We start from the raw sequence: 19,393 nt of genomic DNA on the forward strand, positions 1-19,393 counted from the left end.
CGGAAGTATCTTTCTCGCAGAACTAGAGAGATGGAAGGGTTTGGAAAGGAAATTACAGCTTTGGGCCTTGGTACCAAAGAGGTAGCCATCAATATTCCAACTTTAGCATTCTTGAGATGCTTAATCGGGTAAAATTGGAGACATTGTGATTAAGGGACTTTCAGGATATTGAGATATATTAAAATTGATGTTTTGATAAACTGATAGTCGGCTTTAATCAGTGACCATGGGTGATGTAGCAAAACATGGTAAAACAATTGGAGGACAGTTTGGATGTTTCAGGTTTATGGCAAGTTCAACAAGCACAGCCAGACAAGAATCCCCCCCCCACCCCCCCCCCCCCCCCCCCCCCCCCGTCCCCTCCCCTGCTGTTGGTGGCTGATTGGGGAATGAGGGGAGTTTTAATGGACACATGGGTGAATAAGTTACAGGTAAATAAGTGCGCACGGAAGTGCTCTGAGAGCTGGCATAAACTGAATGACTGAATACCTTTCAGTGACATCAAAAAATATAAATCAAATTGGGCTGATGGTTCAGTGCAATGTCAGGTGACTATCAGGTTCATGGGTGGAACTGGTGATTGGGGAAATGGAGTTTGTAAAAGGGAGTTTTGTAATATGGACTGGCAATGAAAATATTTAGTTGGAGAAGATATTAATATTGAGTATTGGATAGATCCTAGGGACAAACGCTTGGTAATGATGAGATCAGGTTGTTGTCAGTTTCCCTGTGGCAACTACGTGGATTTGAACGAAGGCCAGCAGATGTGATCTGACGAAGTTGAATTATTGGGAAGATGGACACAAAAAGCTGGAGTAACTCAGCAGGTCAGACAGCATCTCTGGAGTAAAGGAATAGGTGATGTTTTGGGTTGAGACCCTTCTTCAGACTTATTGGGAAGTGGTTTTGGGTGGTCAGCTGCATTAGGCTGGTTGAGAAGGATGTATAATGAATAGATTTTTGCCATGGATGCTTGCAGTAATTGTTGACTCCGACCTGAGATGTTTATCACAGTGGGGAGAGTAGCTGGATTGCTGAAATTCAGGCGCGAACTCTAAATGGAAGGCCAAGAACTTAAGAGAGGGGAATAGAATTCATGAAAGGACGTTAGTTTTCAAGGTTGAAACAATCCAGGTTTGTTTGTTTTCAAAGGCGATGGAATTTTGGCTCATGTAAAGAAATGGGGAACAGTGTCTGAGAATGAGAGCTCTTTGGTATCAGTCAGCATGGGGTGCAGGATCGTAGTTCAGTGGAAAAGGCTGAGCGAGCTAAAATTGGTGTTGACAAACACGATAAGTTTGAGGAGGGAGATGAGAGAGAAACAAGAATACAAATTCAAAGCTAATGCATTGAACACCAACGCTGATGGCAAGGAACTTTAATGTCTCAAAGCATTTTTTTTAAATGATGGGATAATCTGATGTAATCTGGTTCCTCATTCCACTTTCCTTCTGCCTTGTAACAAGACTCTGCCAAGTTCTGAAGAAGGTACCCGACCCAAAACATGGCCTATTGCCTGACCTGCTGGTTTACTCCAGCACCTTGTGTCTTTTTCTGTCGTGTTCTTGCCTATTTTTTTTCATGTTCCTGGTTCAATAATGTTTGCGATTTTTCCATAATCCTGAATAATTGTGAAATAGTAACACTTTAAGTGATTTCAGAAATGTCGAAGAGCATATCAGGGTTCCATCTCCAGCGATATTTCATCTTCCAAAGAAGACGGATACTGAGAAAAGGGCAAAAATATCAGCAAAATCTGTATTGAAAGGTTGTAAAAATCCTGGGGGGAAATTGAGAACAACCTGCTAAAATTTGAGAACAAAACACTTCCTAATTTTATAGGGATAAAAATAATTATTGGTGATAACTTGGAGTTGCAAATGATGAGCAAGGAATTGACCACAAAACAGTGGGATGGGTGGTGGGGTGCGTAGAGCAGCTGGTGAATGGCCCAGCTGAATGTAAGTTGTATTCAGGGTAACAATGGATCAGGACACAAAATGGATTAACTTCCTTTTTAGGTCGGTGCAAGGTGATGAAAGTCAGAATTTTGAACGTGTCAAATATGAAACGGTTTTCAGAATTTGAGTGATACAGTTTCCTTAAAGACATGGTTTGGGCAGATTATGTTGACCTACAAGTACAGCCAACTACAAAAATGAACAAGAAAATATTTTGATCTTACAGGAGCAAGAGTATCATTTGTTACTCAAATACATCTTTCAGCTGGTTGATTGTGGATGATTGAGTTCACAGTCGGTCTGCCTGTATATTAAATTTCAGTTCAATCATCCTACATGCTGCTTATTAGAAAGTTGTTGAATTCTTGTCTACTGCCAAGGTGCGTGTGGAAAGCTTAGTCTCACACAGGTTGAAGCACAAGCATCTTTATTGTTCAGGTCATCATCATCTAAGCAGTACATTACACGTTCTCACTACTGCAGCTCCTGACAGGCAGTGGGTGAGCTCTTACACTATAAATGTTATAACTAGGCAGAGTTATAATTACTAAGCATTCTAATTGGCTAACATGCAATATCCATTCTACAGTGTGTATCAAGTTTGTGTGTTTGCCTGATAGTCTGTGAAATAGCTCATCTTAGCAGAAATAAAAATCTACAGTTAGTAATATTCAGGGAACATGACATAATTTAATTTCCTTATTTCGTACCATGCAGTCATGACGGAAAAAAGCAACAAAGCACACATTGAACACAATTTAACACAAACATCCATCACAGTGAATCTCCAGGCACCTCCTCACTATGAGGGAAGGCAAAAAGTCTTATCTCTTCCTTGCTTGTTCTCCCGCTGCGTCGAGGCGATCGAGCTTCTCGATGTTGAAGCCCCCGCCGGGCGATGGTAAATCCCGCGGCCGATTTTAAGCTCCGCGAATGGGCCGATTCAAACTCCGCGACTCGGGGCGGACGAAGCTGCCGCCGAGGGAGCTCCCGAAAATCTAGCTCCCGAGAATGCAAGGTACAGGCCCATTCAGCTCCAAATGTCTGATCTATCCTTCAATAATATTGCAGCTGTTTTTGTAGCGATATGCCACTCTCCTTCACTATCCCAGATCCTTTCATACCCAAAAATATTTTAATCACTGTCTTGAATACATCTGCAACTGCTGGATAGAGAATTCCAAATATTCATACTCTCATGGTGAAGACATTTCCTTTCATATCTGTCCTGAATATCTGAACCCTAACTATGAGACTGTCACCCAAGATTCTAGATGACCCAGGCAAAGGAACCTTCAGCGTACAGACCTGGTAATCATTTTGTAAAATGCAAAACGATCACATCTCATTCCTGTACACTCGAGAGTATACACCCAGACAGCTTAATCTCATAAATATCAGATAACAAGTTCGAAGAAGGGTCTCGACCCAAAATGTTACCTATTCTTTTTCTCCAGAGATGCTGTCTGACCTGCTGAGTTACTCAAGCTTTTTGTGTCTATATCAGATAACAAACTCACATGAAGCTTCATGTGCACTCTGTATCGTAAGCACCGGTATATATTTTCTTGCGTACGGAGGGTTGATCTGTACACAATACCCAGGTATAGCCTCACTTAGTTGCAGCAAGATCACTCAACTCTTAGAATCTGACTAATATACCTTTAACCATCCTAATTCCTTGCTTAATATGTGCAATAGCGTTAAACATGTTGAGGCTCCCTGAAAACTCAACACCTTTCAATCTCTTGCTAAAATTATGTTCCATTCACCATATCATTGCCAAATTACTTAACCTGCCTATATTTCCTCCGCAGCCCCTCTGCATTCTCCTCAGCTCGCACGACCGTCCAGTTTTGTATCTTGACTAGACTTGGATATATTACCTTTAGTCTCTTCATGCTAACCATTGAGTTAAATTGTGAACAGCTGGAGGCCCGACACTGATCCCTGTAGCATTCCACTGGTCACCCATCGCCTTCCTAACCAAAAATGTTCCTTCCTTCTGTATGCTTTCTGTCCATGAACTGATCCTGAGGTCAGACTAATGCAATCCTCTAACGGTGCAAACTCTAATTTTTGTTTAAATTGATTGAAAGATACAGCATGGATACAGGCCCTTTGCTTTGCCCACTGAGTCCATACCAACCATCGATCACCCGTTCACAGTACTTCTGGGTCATTCCACTCCCTGCAGACAAGGCAATTTATAGAGGCCAATTCACCCACAAATACATGGGTTTCTGGAACATGGGAGGAAACTGTGCCTGGAGGAAACCCACACAGTCACGGGGAGAACGTACAAACTGCACAGATAGCACCTGAGTTTAGGATTGAACCTGAGTCTCTGGTGCTGTGAGGCAACAGCTCTACCAGCTGTGCTTCTGCACCGTTTAACGATTTGCTTCGTGGCCTCTTATCAAAATACTTCTGCAAGTCCAAATCATCACGTCAACTAGTTTCTCCTTTTCTATTAGAAACATAGAAACATAGAAAATAGGTGCAGGAGTAGGCCATTCGGCCCTTCGAGCCTGCACCACCATTCAATATGATCATGGCTGATCATCCAACTCAGTATCCTGTACCATTCTAACATCACAAGCATAAAAGCTCCATTAGATTTGTCACTAGTTTACCTTTCATAAATCCATGTTGACTCTGCCCTGTCTTGTTATTATTTTGTGCCCTTCCTGTTTATTAATAATGCCCTCAAGCATTTATTTTCCACTGATGTCAGTCCAACAGGCCTACAGTTTAGTTTTCTCCTTCCTTTCATAGATAATTAAATCACATTTGCTACCTTGCAGTCTTAAAAATACCTTGAATATATGGACATTTTGGAATTTAACAATTAATGCATCTGCTGTCATCATTGTCATCTCTTTGAAATGTTGGATTTCCAGGTCTCAATGGTTTATTACCTTGAATGTATATGAATAATTGAAATGTCATAATGAGTTAAAATAAGTGGAGTGTGCCTGATGTTTAGTACAGCTGCTTTTTAAGCAGATTATTCTCTGATTTGGGCCTTCAAGGAGGAAATATATGCTCCACCTTTTAACAGTGTTGATAAAACCTTTTTGCCAGATGGGATCTAGGAGAGAGGGGTGGGGAGGGGCTTTTGAAATCAAGGATTCATGATTTAAGAGGGAATGTAATATCTTTGCTATTGTCAGTACTGTGTGGTCCATTTTTAGAGTTATTGGACGTGGTCAAGACCTTGGCCTCTGTTATCCCATATTTAGTTTTCATCACTGTCTTAAAATTTGCAGTTGTTCAAGTTGGTAAAATTACTATCTTAGGCACTAATGATGGAATTGTGATTATTTTGGTTGAGGAACAAAGCACAAAAGCGTATCCAGCCAGAAATAGTAGTTTGATTGAAAGCAATTGTATTTGTTAATCCCTTGTGCAAAAATAACTCTATGGGGGGGGAGGGGGGTGGGGGAGAAACTGCACATTTTTTTGGTCAGAAAGGTTGAAGTTTAAAAATAATCAGCGTATGACAACTTAGGTTAGAAACAGTTGTGACAACTTAGTTTTAATTTCATTTTAATATTCATTGTATATTTTTGGTGCAGTTTTTGTGTAGAAGCCAACAATATGCTTTTGTTGTGTGAAGTTGGTACTGTGACTTGTACTCATCTCTGTTCTGTAGGCTACTTGCCACTCTCTACTGACTAAATCTACAGTTAAAGACACAAAGGAAACCATGAAAAAATCAGTAAGTTCAGTGGACTTTTTTTGCAATTTTTGTATCACCCTTTCTTTAAAAATTTCTTAAAACGTGCTTTCCTAATAAAAAAAACAACACCTGACTTCAGCCTTTTTGATCTTCACTTTGGAATCATTCTACTAATTCTAGCGAAAATTAGCTTTCATTCCGATTAACACTGTTATCTTAATTTGGTTTTTAAATATGTATATGGTGTAGTTTGGATTTTCCAATGTAGGTTGAAATGAACATATGCTTACTGAGAAGTATGTAACAGTTTTTGAAACTCTGACTTAATACCATGAGAAATGAGCCGTTTCATGGTCCATTACAGCTTTCGTGAACTGATTAAAACGTTGGTTTTGTGTAAGGTTAATACTCGATTGCTGTCAGCAGGTTAGAAGATAATCATTTAAGTAATAGGATTTTAAGCGTTCTTGGGTGCATTGGCAATTTAGACATCAAGCAGATCTGATTGAATTACAGCTTTGAACTCATTGAAAACCAGCTGACGTAAATTAAACAAACCTCATGGACAAAATCATGTCTTGACTGGCAGCACTGAAAAAGAGTAAAAAAGGTCTAGTCCTGTCATCAGTAGGCATGATATGTGGAAGCTGAAAGCATTTTCCATAGCTTGAGGCACTTTATCGGGGAAGATACAGGAGTAAACTAGGCTTTATTGTATTTGTGTATTGACCCTTGGTGAGATGGCACCTGGAATATTGTGTTCAGCTTTGGTCTCCTTACCTTACAAAGAGCATACTTTCAAAGGAAGCTGGGATTTTAACTTTTAACGTAATCCTCGCATCATTGCTGCTGATGTGAGAATTATTATTGTAGTCTTTTAATTACTACCCAGTGCCCATTCATCTGTGATGTACTTCGGCAGAATGTGTGTGTTTGTGGCATGTTTTTATGTTTTTTTGTTACAAAGGGGAAATAAAGCTGTGTTAAGTGCCTAGGTTGCACTATTTTATAAATTGAAGAGAAGCAAAGGCAAATAAATTAATAAAAACAAAAAGGGACGTGTTGCAATTGTTTCTGAATGATGGCTGGTGTGTTGGTGCTTGATTGATCTGCCCTTTCCCACATGTCCTATTCATCTCGTTGAACTCTGCTTGATTCAATGCTTTACCCTTGACTCTGCTGAATAAGAATGTTAACCAGGGATTTTGCTCTTGGAATATTTTTATGGCAAAGATTGATGGATCCTTGATGAACGAGGGGGTGAAAGGTTCCTGTGGGTGGAAGTAAATGTGTTGTGTTTACAATCGGATCAGTCATGATTTTATTAAATGGCAAGGAGCCTACTCCTGTCTCGTATTTATTTATACAATTAAAATAATGCATTAAAAGGGGCTTACTGCTTACTTAAAACATTAGAATTATTTTAAATAATGAAATCTCTTACATTCCAATCAAAGACAAAGTGCTGGAGTAATTCAGCAGGTCAGGCAGCATCTCTCGAGAACGTGGATTGTCAAACAAACCACCCTCAGCTTTTTCCATCCATCACTTACCAGGCTTTGTCTCACCCCCACCTCTCTTCCAGCTTTCTCCCCTCTACTACAGTCAGTCTGAAGAAAGGTCCTGACCCGAAACGTCACCTCTCCACATTCTCCAGAGATGCTATTTAACCCACCAAGTCACTCCAGCACTCTGTGTCATTTTTTTCAAAGTGTATTTCCTTGTGACATTGGTAAAGTTTCAAATAATTACTGCTTTCGCCTCAGAGGTCCTAAGGGATATGATATTACAGCTGTTGTATTTGATTAGAGTGTATTTAAATAAGACCTAAGTATTATGTGCGTTGCTTAATAGCTGCAAATCATGCAGAACATATGGTGCTGTTGCAGTTAAATATTCACCGCATTTCTGCAGCATTGAGCTGATATTCAAATGCTTCTGAATCATTTTGGAGTATTGAAGCATTTAATCCGTACACTGAATGTCATTAAGTGTTGTACAGAGAAGTAAACCCCTAAAAAACATTAGCATTTTGGGTTATGCTTCAGAGACCTTTGCATCTGAAAGGAAAAGAGCCAATCTTTGAGCTAGATCATGTCAAATCGTTGTTGTCAAAGTTGAAATCATGAGGTGGGCAGAACATTGTGCTCATGTTGAATGGAAAGAGTGATACCAGGCCATGTCTCATGCCATGGCGAACCTTCAACGCCAGCAATCTTTAGCGATGGGTACGCTCTATTGCTGACTTTGAAAATATTGCATAACAATAATTTTGGGCACTTTTGCTAAATCTAGCCTTTAGTCCTCAAGCTTTATAAAGCGTTGTGCTCATGCTTGTCGTTATATCGTGTCAGAACTTTCTACCACTGTAACCTAACTTCTGTCCCTTAGTTTTCCAGTCATCTGGATATGTCCTCACTGGCTGTCCTTTTTTAAAAAACTATTTATGATATTTCTCTTGCCTTCCACCATGTGCTCTTTTAGAAGGTATCTCGTTACATCTTTAATTTGGACAAATTGATGCTCTTTCATAACACGGTCATTGACTAATGTTGAAACCTCTAATGGTTTGGTCTATAACTGCTTTATATGCTACCAGTACAGGAAGAGGATGGAGAATTTAGTAACATAACAACCTCTCCCTCAATGCAAGCAAAATGAAGTTATCAACTTCAGGATGTCGGGTGGAGTACACACATCGCTGTCTGTATTAACGGTGCCGAAGTGGAGAATAAAGCTTCACATTTAAATATCGCAAACAATTTGTCCTGGTCCAACCACATTAACACTCTGGTCAAAAAAAGGCCACTAACAGATGCTATGGAAATGTTTCTTATCGATTTCTACAGATGCACCATAGAAAGCATCCTATTCACTAGTTGGTGTGGTAACTGCTCCATCCAAGACCGCAGAGAGTTGTGAATGCAGCCCAGTCCATCACCCGCCACCTGCCCCGTCCCCGACTCCTCCACCATTAACTCCACCTATACTTCGCACTGCCTCGGGAGGGCAGCAAACATAGTCAAGGATCACTCTCACATCATTCAACCTCTTCTCTGCTGGTCAGAAGGTACAAAAACGTGAAAGCGCATACCACCAGATTCAGGATCTGCTCCCTCGCTGCTGTTATCGAACTTTTGTCCAGGCCTCTTGTGTATTAAAGATGATTTCCCCATCATCCAATCTACCTCATTGCAGCCCTTGCACTATTTTTAATTTGCACTTTCTCTGTAGCTACAGCTATATTCTGCACGCTTATGTTCTCTTTACCAGTGTCTGATGTACTCGTGTACATATATAGTATGATTTTGATGGATAACCCACAAAACAATGTTTTGCACTGTATCCAGATGCTCATGACAATAATAAACTTATACCAATATCTCTGTCAGAAGCAAACTTGGATCCCTGGTTTCATATTGAAGTCCTTGTAAATGTAAAATATATTTGCTCCTCTAACACATTGAATATATTGCCAATTTGAGTACATGTCCATTGCTTCTATTTCTATCTGCCAAGTCAATAATTTGCTTTTGTGAATGTTCTTCTATTGATCTGTCTCTTTGGAAAACTTGATTAAATGTCTTCTGAAAGTCAATGTACAGAACATCCAGAGATCTCCACTGACCTAAACTTCATCACTTCATAAATTCCGGGAGGAAGTGTTGGGCATGTTGGGTCACTCTGGTATTCAGCTAATCTATCTTTGATTATGTTATGGAGTAATGTTAGGTGGTGATCTTTATTTACTTTGTTTTCCCCCCTCATTTTAGTTTTACTAGTATTAGTATTTAATATCAGGAGAACTCTGTAAGTTAGGACATCTACAATGTTAAAAATAAATTAATTGTGTTGCTAAAAGGGAGACACAAAGTGCTGGAGTAACTCTGTGGGTCAGGCAGCTTCTATGGAGGACATGGATAGGCAATGTTTTGTGTTGGGATCCAAACTCTGAGCCTGAAGAAGAGTCCGAAACAGAAATATCACCTATCCATGTTCTCCGGAAATGCTGAGTTACTCCAGCACTTTGAGTCTTTTAATAAAAAATAAATTAAAATGATCATCTGCAGTTCTTTGTGTCTACAACTTAATTGTGCTACCATTTCATCTTATTTATAAGAGGAACAGCCATGTACCCATCAAATTCATTGGTACAAGGTAGCAAAATTGGTTGTTCTGCTCTTGAAAGACGTGTGATTAACTTGGAAAAACGCTGGTTCTATTATTTTGAAGTCTGAAGAAGGGGTTCGGCCCGAAACGTTGCCTATTTCCTTCGCTCCATAGATGCTGCTGCACCCGCTGAGTTTCTCCAGCATTATTTTGTTATCTATTTTCTGGCTCCAGCTTTTTTCTGAACTATTAGTTTGATTCAATTAATGGTATTGTGTTGAATCAGCAGGATGGGTAAATTGCACAACAAACATAAATCTTAGCTGGCACTTCATTGCTACGTTCACATGGAGGCAGATTTTTGGATGAGATATTAAGTGGAGGAAGAAGATTAACCAATGCCAGATTTAAAAAAATTCCAACTTGATAACCTTGTAAAAGAAAGCTTTTCATCTTAAAAATCTCATAGAAAAATAGCTGACATTTCTTTGAACTACAAAGTGGTCCAGTGAGCCCCAGCCTTCCGTATATCTAGTCTGCGAGAAGATTGGCAAAACCTCTGTTCCTGGCATAAAAAATGTAGACACGAGGAACTGGCAGTGATGGTTTACAAAAAAGGTCACAAAGTGCTGGAGTAACTCAGCAGGTCGGGCAGCTTCACTGCAGAACAGGGATAGATGATGTTTTGGGTTGGGACCACATTTTTCTTATAATGTTAACATGATAACAGTGTTCTTCCGACGCCGGTGTTCCATCATCCGGCGAGAGGGCCTGAACGTTGCGGCGACTGCGGAGGCCTCAATAGGCCCCGACCACGGGTGAACACTTTTATTGCCTTCCGTCACCGTGGGAAAAGTTGATTCCGCTGTGTGGGGATGTTCATGTTAAGTTTTATCGTGTGTTGTGTTCTTTTTATTCATATGGCTGTATGGTGACCCAAACCTCGCTGTACCAATTGGTACAGTGACAATACATGTGAACTTGAACCTGAACTATCATTATTTTCAAACGCCTTATGTAATTGTTTTGATTTTTCAGTTATGAGATTGGATCATAGCTGTATTCACCCCATCTTCCTTTCAGTTTTTAATTCTAATTTCTCCTTGCCTTCGTCCTTATTTCTGTCCTTGCCTATGCTTTCTTGCTCCATTACCATCCGAGGGATGCCATGGGCAAGAAAAACAAACTCTCCAAAAAAGATGTCCTTTGTCTTTTTTTAGAAAGCTGCTTGCATAATTTTTAATGAGTATTTTAGCTTTGCCACAAAGATTAGACAGGGAATAAAATCTCAGTGGGTTCACCTTGGAATCTAATTGCCCATTGCAAATGAGAAACTCGAATTTAAACTCTTATTTGGACAGCCGTAAAATGTTTCTATTTTTCATACATATGTGCTTAATCAGAGCAAAGTACATCAATTGAGTATTTTTGTCCGGGAAAGGTACATGTAGAAAATACTGGAAAAAAACAAAGTCTCCTGTGCAGCACGGTGGCACAGTTGGTAGAACTGCTGCCTGAACATTACTAACCTAAGTTCGATCCTGACCTCGGGTGTTGTCTGTGGACTTTGCATGATCCCCCTATAACTGTGTGGGTTTTCTCTGGGTGCTCAACCTTCTTCAGTCATATTGATAGAGAATTACACCTACTCGTGCATGAAATAGAACGACCCTGGAGCAAGCAGGTGGGGCCTCAGTTTAAAATACAGCATTTTGTGTTGTTGCGTGAGGTTGGATGGGTGCCATCAGCCCAGATTTTGTGCTCCTATCTCAGGAGTTGGACCTGAACCTTCAACCTTCTAACTCAAGAGAGTGCTACCTACTGAGTCACAGCTGGCACACATAGGAAAATGAATCAAAACTGTAGGAAGATGGTCTTAAATTTTAATCTGTTTCCTGAAGCTGACAGGTGTCAGCATGGATCACAAATTGAAATAGTCTTTGGAAGGAGGGGAAAATGTGTTTTCTACTTGATTTTAACTGGCAAAAGGAGAACGCAAAGTGCTGGAGTAACTCTGCAGGCCAGGCAGCATCTCTGGAGAAACTGCCTGATCTTCTCCAGAGATGCTGCCTGAGCTGCTGAGTTACTCCAGCACTTTGTGTCCTTTTGTGTATTAACTAGAATTTGCATTTCCTTGTTTCTACAGAAGGAGAATACAACTTCATTTTACTGGTGGGAAGGGAGTATGAAAGACAAGAAACTTGGCTTTATTTCCAAGTGATATGAAGAGTCTGTTACTAACATCTCAGATATGCCTTTGTCCCCTTTCCTATTCACTCAGAACCAAACACTGAGTCATTTGAATTTGCAACTTGTCAATTGCAAGTTCACTTTCCACAATGCAAGCATTTATAGTAACATCAGTAGCAGTTTCATTTTTTATTATAAGCATTTTTTACTGCTATATCTACCAGTGTATTGATATCCTTGCTCACACTTCTATCACAATAATTTGAGCATCTAAATAGTGAATTATGCCATATACTAGAAATTGGTAATAGTCATTGGAGATATGACAACATTTCTCAGCCTTCTGATGAAGTAGAGGCATTGGTGTGCTTTCTTGTCCATAGTAGTGTTTATGTGGTTGGACCAGGAAGATTTATTGGGAATATTTACACCTGAAGCTCTCAATCATCTCCACTTCAGCACTATTGATACAAACTGGGGTGTGTATTCCACCCCATTTCTGATATCAACTACCAACTCTTGTTTATTGACATTGAGGGAGTAATGGCAGGACTGCACTGTCAGTTGAGGTATAGACCTGCATTTTTAAGATGCAAACTCAACTCTGTTATGTACGTGAGCAAATCTATTTATGTTGGTCCCCATCAATGTCTGTTCCCTGTCTCCATTTCTCGCCCGGGCAACCACGATACCAAAGCAAACTGTTCATGACCTTGGTTTTGTACTTTATCACTGGGGAAGCAATTGATTCACATTGATACCATTTTAATAACTATGATACCTGCATCCATTGGGTAACTTTTCTGCTTTAGCCCATCTGCTCCTGAAATTCCCGCTTTGATGAATATGACTGGCTTGTCAATTCTGCTCTTGATAAACTAGAGGCTATTCAAATTATTGTCTGTTTTGTTTCTCTGCCAAATTCCATCTGTGCTTGTTAGCACCCGGTTAAACAGCACTGTTTATTTTTTATACTTAAAATCCCACCAATTACTTGACTGGTACCTTCCTATCTCCGTGCTGTCTCATATACTCATAACCCTCAGAGATTTCAGTGCTGCTCAAACCTGGTGTCTTGAATTCATCCTTGAATTTAATTACTCCATCTTTGGTAGCTACAACTTCCCAGTAATATGGAACAGCGCCAGGCTTTTTCGTTATTAGACCAGCTGACTGAGAATTTAGTAAATTCATTTACTAAACTGAATCCGAAGGCTTCATGCTAGAAACATTTTGTGGCTGGTTTTAAAGTTCATATTTTAGTCATTCCCATTACATTGTTCTTTATGGTGAGGTTTGGAGATCATCGGGATATCGTGTAACAGGTGTATTTGTTTGATTATGATAGGCATGAAGATGTGTTCAATGATGAGAACAAATGAGGTTTTAACTCTTGCTGCTATAATATCCTGTCTTTGCTGTCGTCTCCCTCGCAGGTTGTCAGCCAGCGCTTTCCCCAGAACAGCATCGGTGCAGTTGGCAGTGCTATGTTCTTAAGATTCATCAATCCTGCTATCGTATCTCCATATGAAGCAGGAATTCTTGATAAGAAGCCTCCACCAAGAATTGAACGCGGATTGAAGTTAATGTCCAAGGTAAATGTTTTAACATGGAGTATTTCTGGATCTCATTGAGAGCTATGAAAATTGGTCCAGTGAGTAAGAGAACCAGAGAGATTGGGGAAAAAATCCATTATCAACTTCTTGAGCACTGAATATTTCATTCTCAGCTGGGTCGTGTTGGCGAGACTAGATTTGACATTCGTGCTGTACCTTGGGGATGAAAAACTTGCCCTGGTTAAAACTCCTGAACTCTCTGCTCCAAGTTCAAATACATCTTGTGGTATCTGTAATGGAGAAGTACCCTCCACTATCTCATTGTGCAAACCCGGACAAATTTTGATTTCATACATGAGCAGACCTGATGTGTGTGTGTGAGAGAGAGAGAGATGTCTCATCATAGACCTCTCTGTCTCTCTCTCAACAAGTTTGCTCATGTATAAAATTGAATTATACAGGGACACATGACAATAAACTCACTTGAAATCAGTCCCGATCACGTTCAATCTGAAGCAAACATTGGCAAATGGATCCTGTCCGGCTGGTGTTGGACGGCCAGATGCCAACAACTGGATGGGAGTTTAGTTTGGAGATGCAGCGCGGAAACAGGCCCTTCGGCCAACCAAGTCCGTGCTGAACAGCGATCCCCGTCCACCAGCACTATCCGACACACTAGGGACAAATTACAATTTTGACCAAAGCCAATTAACCTATAAAAACATTTGCATCTTTGGCGTGTGGGAGGAAACCGGAGCACCCGGAGAAAACTCACGTGATCACAGGGAGAACGGACTAACTCCATAGAAGCAGCACCCGTTGTCAGGATTGAACCCGGGTCTCTGACATTGCAAGGCAGCAACTCTACCGCTGCGCCACCACGCTGAGTTGCCACACTAAGAGATGGGTGGATGTGTTGCCAATAATTGCCAGCCTTGACACTAGGTGTATTCAGTCCAAACGCTGTGGAGGATTTAGCCGAGGTCAGATTGCCATGATGACTGAAATCCCCTCATTGCCAAGGAATTCATGCCATGGCCTCATCTCGGGCAGTGAGAGGTGCTGAAGATGAAGGGTGAAGTGAAGAGGAATAAGTGTTTTATCATGAATGTTCTCATGTGACTTTAAGTGTACAAAATGTGGAAACTATAACGCACTAAAGCATTGGCAACAGAGTTGTAGAGCCATATAGCATGGAAACATACCCATCAGCCCAGCCCATCCATGTTGACCAAGATGCCCAGAGTAGCACAATGATGCACTAAGATTTAAGGGTGTCCATCTTTTTTTCAATTGTAAATATACATTTCAAAGGCAAATCAGTCTAAATGTATAGTTGTCCTGTGTTTAGAATCAGAAAACATTGATTAGTATATAAATTCTACTTTATAACCAGATTCTACAAAGTATTGCGAATCATGTCCTGTTTACAAAAGAAGAACATATGAGGCCATTCAATGATTTTGTTAAAAACAACTTTGATGCAGCTCGCAGGTAACTATGAATTCATAATTTACCGTAAATCTGAATTAAAATTATTTTCAAATGCATGTTTTGTTTTTACTCTGCTTCAAATATGATAATATGAAACAGCAGGGTTGTATTTTGCAAGTAATGCAAATGCTATTATTAATACGATTAATGATTTCTTCTTTTTTTTTTTTAAATTGTGGGTGAATTTCCCCCGGATTTAATATTTGTGCATAACTTCACCCTTTTGTAAATTCAATAGTTTAGTTTTAAGAAGTGTGTTTGCTTCTTCTAAGCAATTTCAAACATTTCAGTAGTGCAACTGAATGATGTCTTTGCGGAGCTCTGATTTATCCTCTGTGACACTCAAATACTGGTTTGGGGAACAACACTCACTCTCATACTTGGATTGAGCTTCGCTATTGTTCCTCCTTTGTGTTTCTGGGTGTTACAAAGAGCAGTACAGCACGGAACAGGCCCTTCGGTCCACAATGTCTGTGCCGAACACTATGCCAAGACCAACTCTTGTCTGCCTGCATGTGATCCATATCTATTAGATCCATATCTAATATATTATATACTTCTATCAGGTCTCCCCTCAACCTCCAGTGTTACAGAGAACACAGTCCAAGTCTGTCCAACCACTCCATGTAGTTAATATTCCATAATCCAGGCATTATTCTGGTAAACCCCTGTACTTTTCCAAAGGCTGTACATTCTTCCAGCAATGGGGCAATCAGAACAGCAAGCACTACTCCTAATGTTGATTTTTTTGTTATTGTTGTATCCTAAAAGAGTTATGAGCATATGGGTAAAGACAAACGTTCTAAGATAAACACACAGTTTCCTTTGGGATACAAATCCAGAACTTGAGGTCACAAGTGCAAGGTGGTCTTAACAAAATGAAAATATCCGTGTCAAAAATTCAAGAGAAACTACTTCATGCAGGGAATGTATCAAAGGTGAATCATGAACTTGTAGGTAATGGTTAAAGGGAAATATCGTTGCTTAGAGGTTAGTGGAATCCCTTCTAAAGCTTAAATACTGAGATAGACATGTTTGTTGGAAATGAAATTATTTTCTTTCTTCCTTTCCTCCTCAACCTGCTGAGTTGCTCCAGCAACCTTGTGTCTATTCTCAATATGGTACACTGACATGGAAGTATAGAGTTGATACAGCACAATTGTATTATTCCAAATCAGTGTACCAAATTGAGGTTAGACATGGGTAAGTGTTGGAATAACTCAGCGGGTCAGGCAGCATCTCTGGAGAAATGCATCAGGTGACGTTTTGGGTCGGAACCCTTATTTGGACCATTTCATTTCTAACGGTCAGCTAGAGATTAACCATGCTAACCTTTCTACTCCCCTTACCTACTCTATAAGATAGGTTCCAACCCGAAACGTCGCCTGTTCCTTTTCTCCAGAGATGCTGCCTGATCGGCTGAGTTGCTCCAGCACTTTGTGTCTACCTTTGGTCCAAGTCAGCATCTGTTGTTCCTTCCTATACTATATTGAGAATTACGTTTCAAAGATTAAAACGGGCAAAAATTGAAATTTCAGATAATTCACAAGAATTTTATCATATATACAAAGCAAAACTCAAGCAGAGAAAACTCTTTGATTTGTGAAAAGCTTATGTCACTTACTGTTATAAGAAAGCTGAAATGACCACGATGCATGTTGAAAGTGGAGTCGACAGCCAACCATGCTGGCTGGAATGATGACATTTGTGGAGGGGTTTCCAGAATACCAACACAGATGAATATTACTCCATTGTTAATCATCTCTGCCTGCAAAACTGAAAATCAGTATTAAGAATGGGGATGGTATTTGGGTGGCTTCTGCAAGAGTATCCTTGATGGTTATTTGATGGGCGATATAGTGTCTACCAATTCTTTACAACTCAGGATTGGGAACTCATTGCACGCCCGATTTATCTGTTCGTCTTTCCACTTGGTTATGTTTTGGTTATCATGCCTTAAGAAATATAAAATGCATTTATTTTATTCTCCTCCTCCATTCTTCCCTCACTGGCACCTCCTGTGGAAGGTTTTTTCTGGACATTGCATCTGACTGCCCAGCCAGCGACACGGTCAATCACAGTCTTTCCTTCATCAGTGATGGGAACGTTCTTGCTTTGCACAGGTTGCTGTGGAACAACCAGGAGAAAATAGGGCAATATCTATGCAGTAACCGGTATGTACAAGACACAAGTTAAAGACAGGAGCATTCACTGAATCTGTTGACAAGTGAGCCGACTTTAATGTGCACCCTTGAAATCCAGTGCAAAAGATTATTTACCAATGTTGATTCCGAAAGTTAGAATCATGTTGATTAGGGTGATAGAGTCATACAGCGTGGAAATAGCGCCTTCAGCCCAACTTGCCCATACTGACCAACATGCCCCATCTATACTAGTCCCACTTACCTGCATTTGGTCCCTATCCTTCTAAACCTATCCTATCCATGTACCTGTCTAAATGTTTATTAAACACTGCGATAGAACCTATGCAGCCAATACATTTCCTTTTACAGCCAAACATTGCCTTTTGCTGATGGGTTAGAACTCAGAAATAACTGAATGCAGATATTTGGCGACACTGTTAATGTCATTCCAAATATTATTATTTTTCTATTATAAATACCAAAACCCAAACATGAGTCTATATAAATGGGACAGTATTGCAATTGATGCTGTATAATTGTAGGTTGCTACAGTGGGGCTGCTGAAGAAAGAAGGCGTAATTCAAAAAGACATAATTATATTTGCTATCGCACTAGGATTTTAAATTGAAAAGTTCCAATGGAAATTTGCTCAGTTGCAAAATGTAATATCTTTGTTTTAAATATTGATGACAAAATGAACACAGCTTATGAACATTGAAACATTACTATCCTCCTGAATATTTTGCATGCATGATAAATGATGCGCTGCTATTTGGACAAGGCCGATCACAAATATTAATCTTGGAACTCTTGATGCAAAATTGGATATAATTTATGATTGATTTTTAATTGAAAGAAAATGAAATGATTGCTTTTATCCTCTCATGACCTCAGGGATCACAAAGCTGTGGGGAGGAGGCCGTTTGACAAGATGGCTACATTGTTGGCTTACCTGGGGCCTCCGGAGCACAAACCTGTTGCTGACACTCACTGGTCCAGCCTAAACCTCACCAGCTCCAAGTTTGAGGAATTCATGACCAGGTAGGTAACCAGAAAAAAAAAAAATTTCCAGTCAAAGATGTCCTAATTGAATAATTTCTCATTACTGGTTGTCATATATTGACATATTTAAACAACATCTGAATATTCATGTTTGCATTCCTAACAAAAAATGCTAATGGGCTGAAGTCCTGTTTAAAATCCAAGTAAGTGTGAGAACCCATCCAGTTCCATGAGCATGTTCCACCGTTCAGTCAGACCACGGATGATCCTCCATGGGCTCAGTTTTCCTTAATTGTTCTAACTGCTGTTTTTTCATGTCGTTGACTGATGCTTAAACTATAGTCCCATTAGTGCCTGCAACTCACCAGAGCCTTGTAACTTTATGTGAAAGTCATGATAACTTTACATCTAAACCTGAAAACACTCTTTAAACAGTAGAAACAAAGAACTGTAGACACTGGGAGATACAAAAGAAAGGCATAAAATGCTGGAGTAACTTAGTGGGTCAGACAGCATCTGTGGAGAACGTGGATCGGTGATGTTTCGGGTGGAGACATTTAGATCATTCTTTAGATCATTCAATCCCAAATGCAACGCTGCACTGCGTCTCCAGTTCAGATCTACTGTTTCATTGCCTTCCTGGACTAAATGGCTCAGTATTACTCTCATAGTGTAATTATGAAATGTCTTTACTTTCTGTAGGCATAGTCAGATTAGTTTAGGAAAGAACTGCAGTTGCTGGTTAAATCGAAGGTAGACACAAAATGCTGGAGTAACTCAGCGGGACACGCAGCATCACTGGAGAGAAGGAATGGGTAACGTTTCAGTTCGAGACCCTTCTTCAGATCTGAAGAATGGGTCTCAACCCGAAAGGTCACCCATTCTTTCTCTCCAGTGATGCTGCCTGTCCCGCTGACTTACTCCAGCATTTTGTGTCTACCGTCCGTTTAGTTTAGGTTAGAGATACTGCATAGAAACAGGTTCTTTGGCCCACTTACTCCATGCTGACTATTGATCAAGTGTACACAGTAGTTCCATTGGGCATGTTGTCGCACAGAGGCCAATTAACATCCCGCTGTCTTTGGGATGTGGAAATGAAACTGGAGCACCCGGAGGGAACCCACATGGTCACAGGACGAAAGTGCAAACTCCACACAGACAGCACCCGAGATATCAAATCCAGGTCACCGGTGCTGTGCGACTGCAGCTATACCAACTGTGCCACTTATCGCCTGATAGTATAAAATTTTG

General features: G+C 40.2%; 1 protein-coding gene across 9 annotated transcripts in view; it reads left to right on the plus strand.

Annotated features, from left to right (window-relative positions):
- The window catches only part of nf1 (neurofibromin 1), a 325,252-nt gene that overhangs the window by 162,502 nt on the left and 143,357 nt on the right, over window positions 1–19,393 (plus strand). For 6 of the 9 annotated variants that reach the window (XM_033045689.1, XM_033045685.1, XM_033045690.1 and 3 more), the window contains 5 exons: window positions 5,620–5,685; window positions 13,383–13,541; window positions 14,899–14,996; window positions 17,024–17,170; window positions 18,035–18,181. In XM_033045689.1, coding sequence (XP_032901580.1) covers window positions 5,620–5,685; window positions 13,383–13,541; window positions 14,899–14,996; window positions 17,024–17,170; window positions 18,035–18,181 — 617 coding nt within the window. The remainder of the gene's footprint in view (window positions 1–5,619; window positions 5,686–13,382; window positions 13,542–14,898; window positions 14,997–17,023; window positions 17,171–18,034; window positions 18,182–19,393) is intronic. The other 3 variants (XM_033045692.1, XM_033045693.1, XM_033045694.1) reach the window with 1 other exon arrangement.

The sequence above is a fragment of the Amblyraja radiata genome, chromosome 28 (assembly GCF_010909765.2).
Source record: "Amblyraja radiata isolate CabotCenter1 chromosome 28, sAmbRad1.1.pri, whole genome shotgun sequence".
Classification (NCBI taxonomy): domain Eukaryota; kingdom Metazoa; phylum Chordata; class Chondrichthyes; order Rajiformes; family Rajidae; genus Amblyraja; species Amblyraja radiata.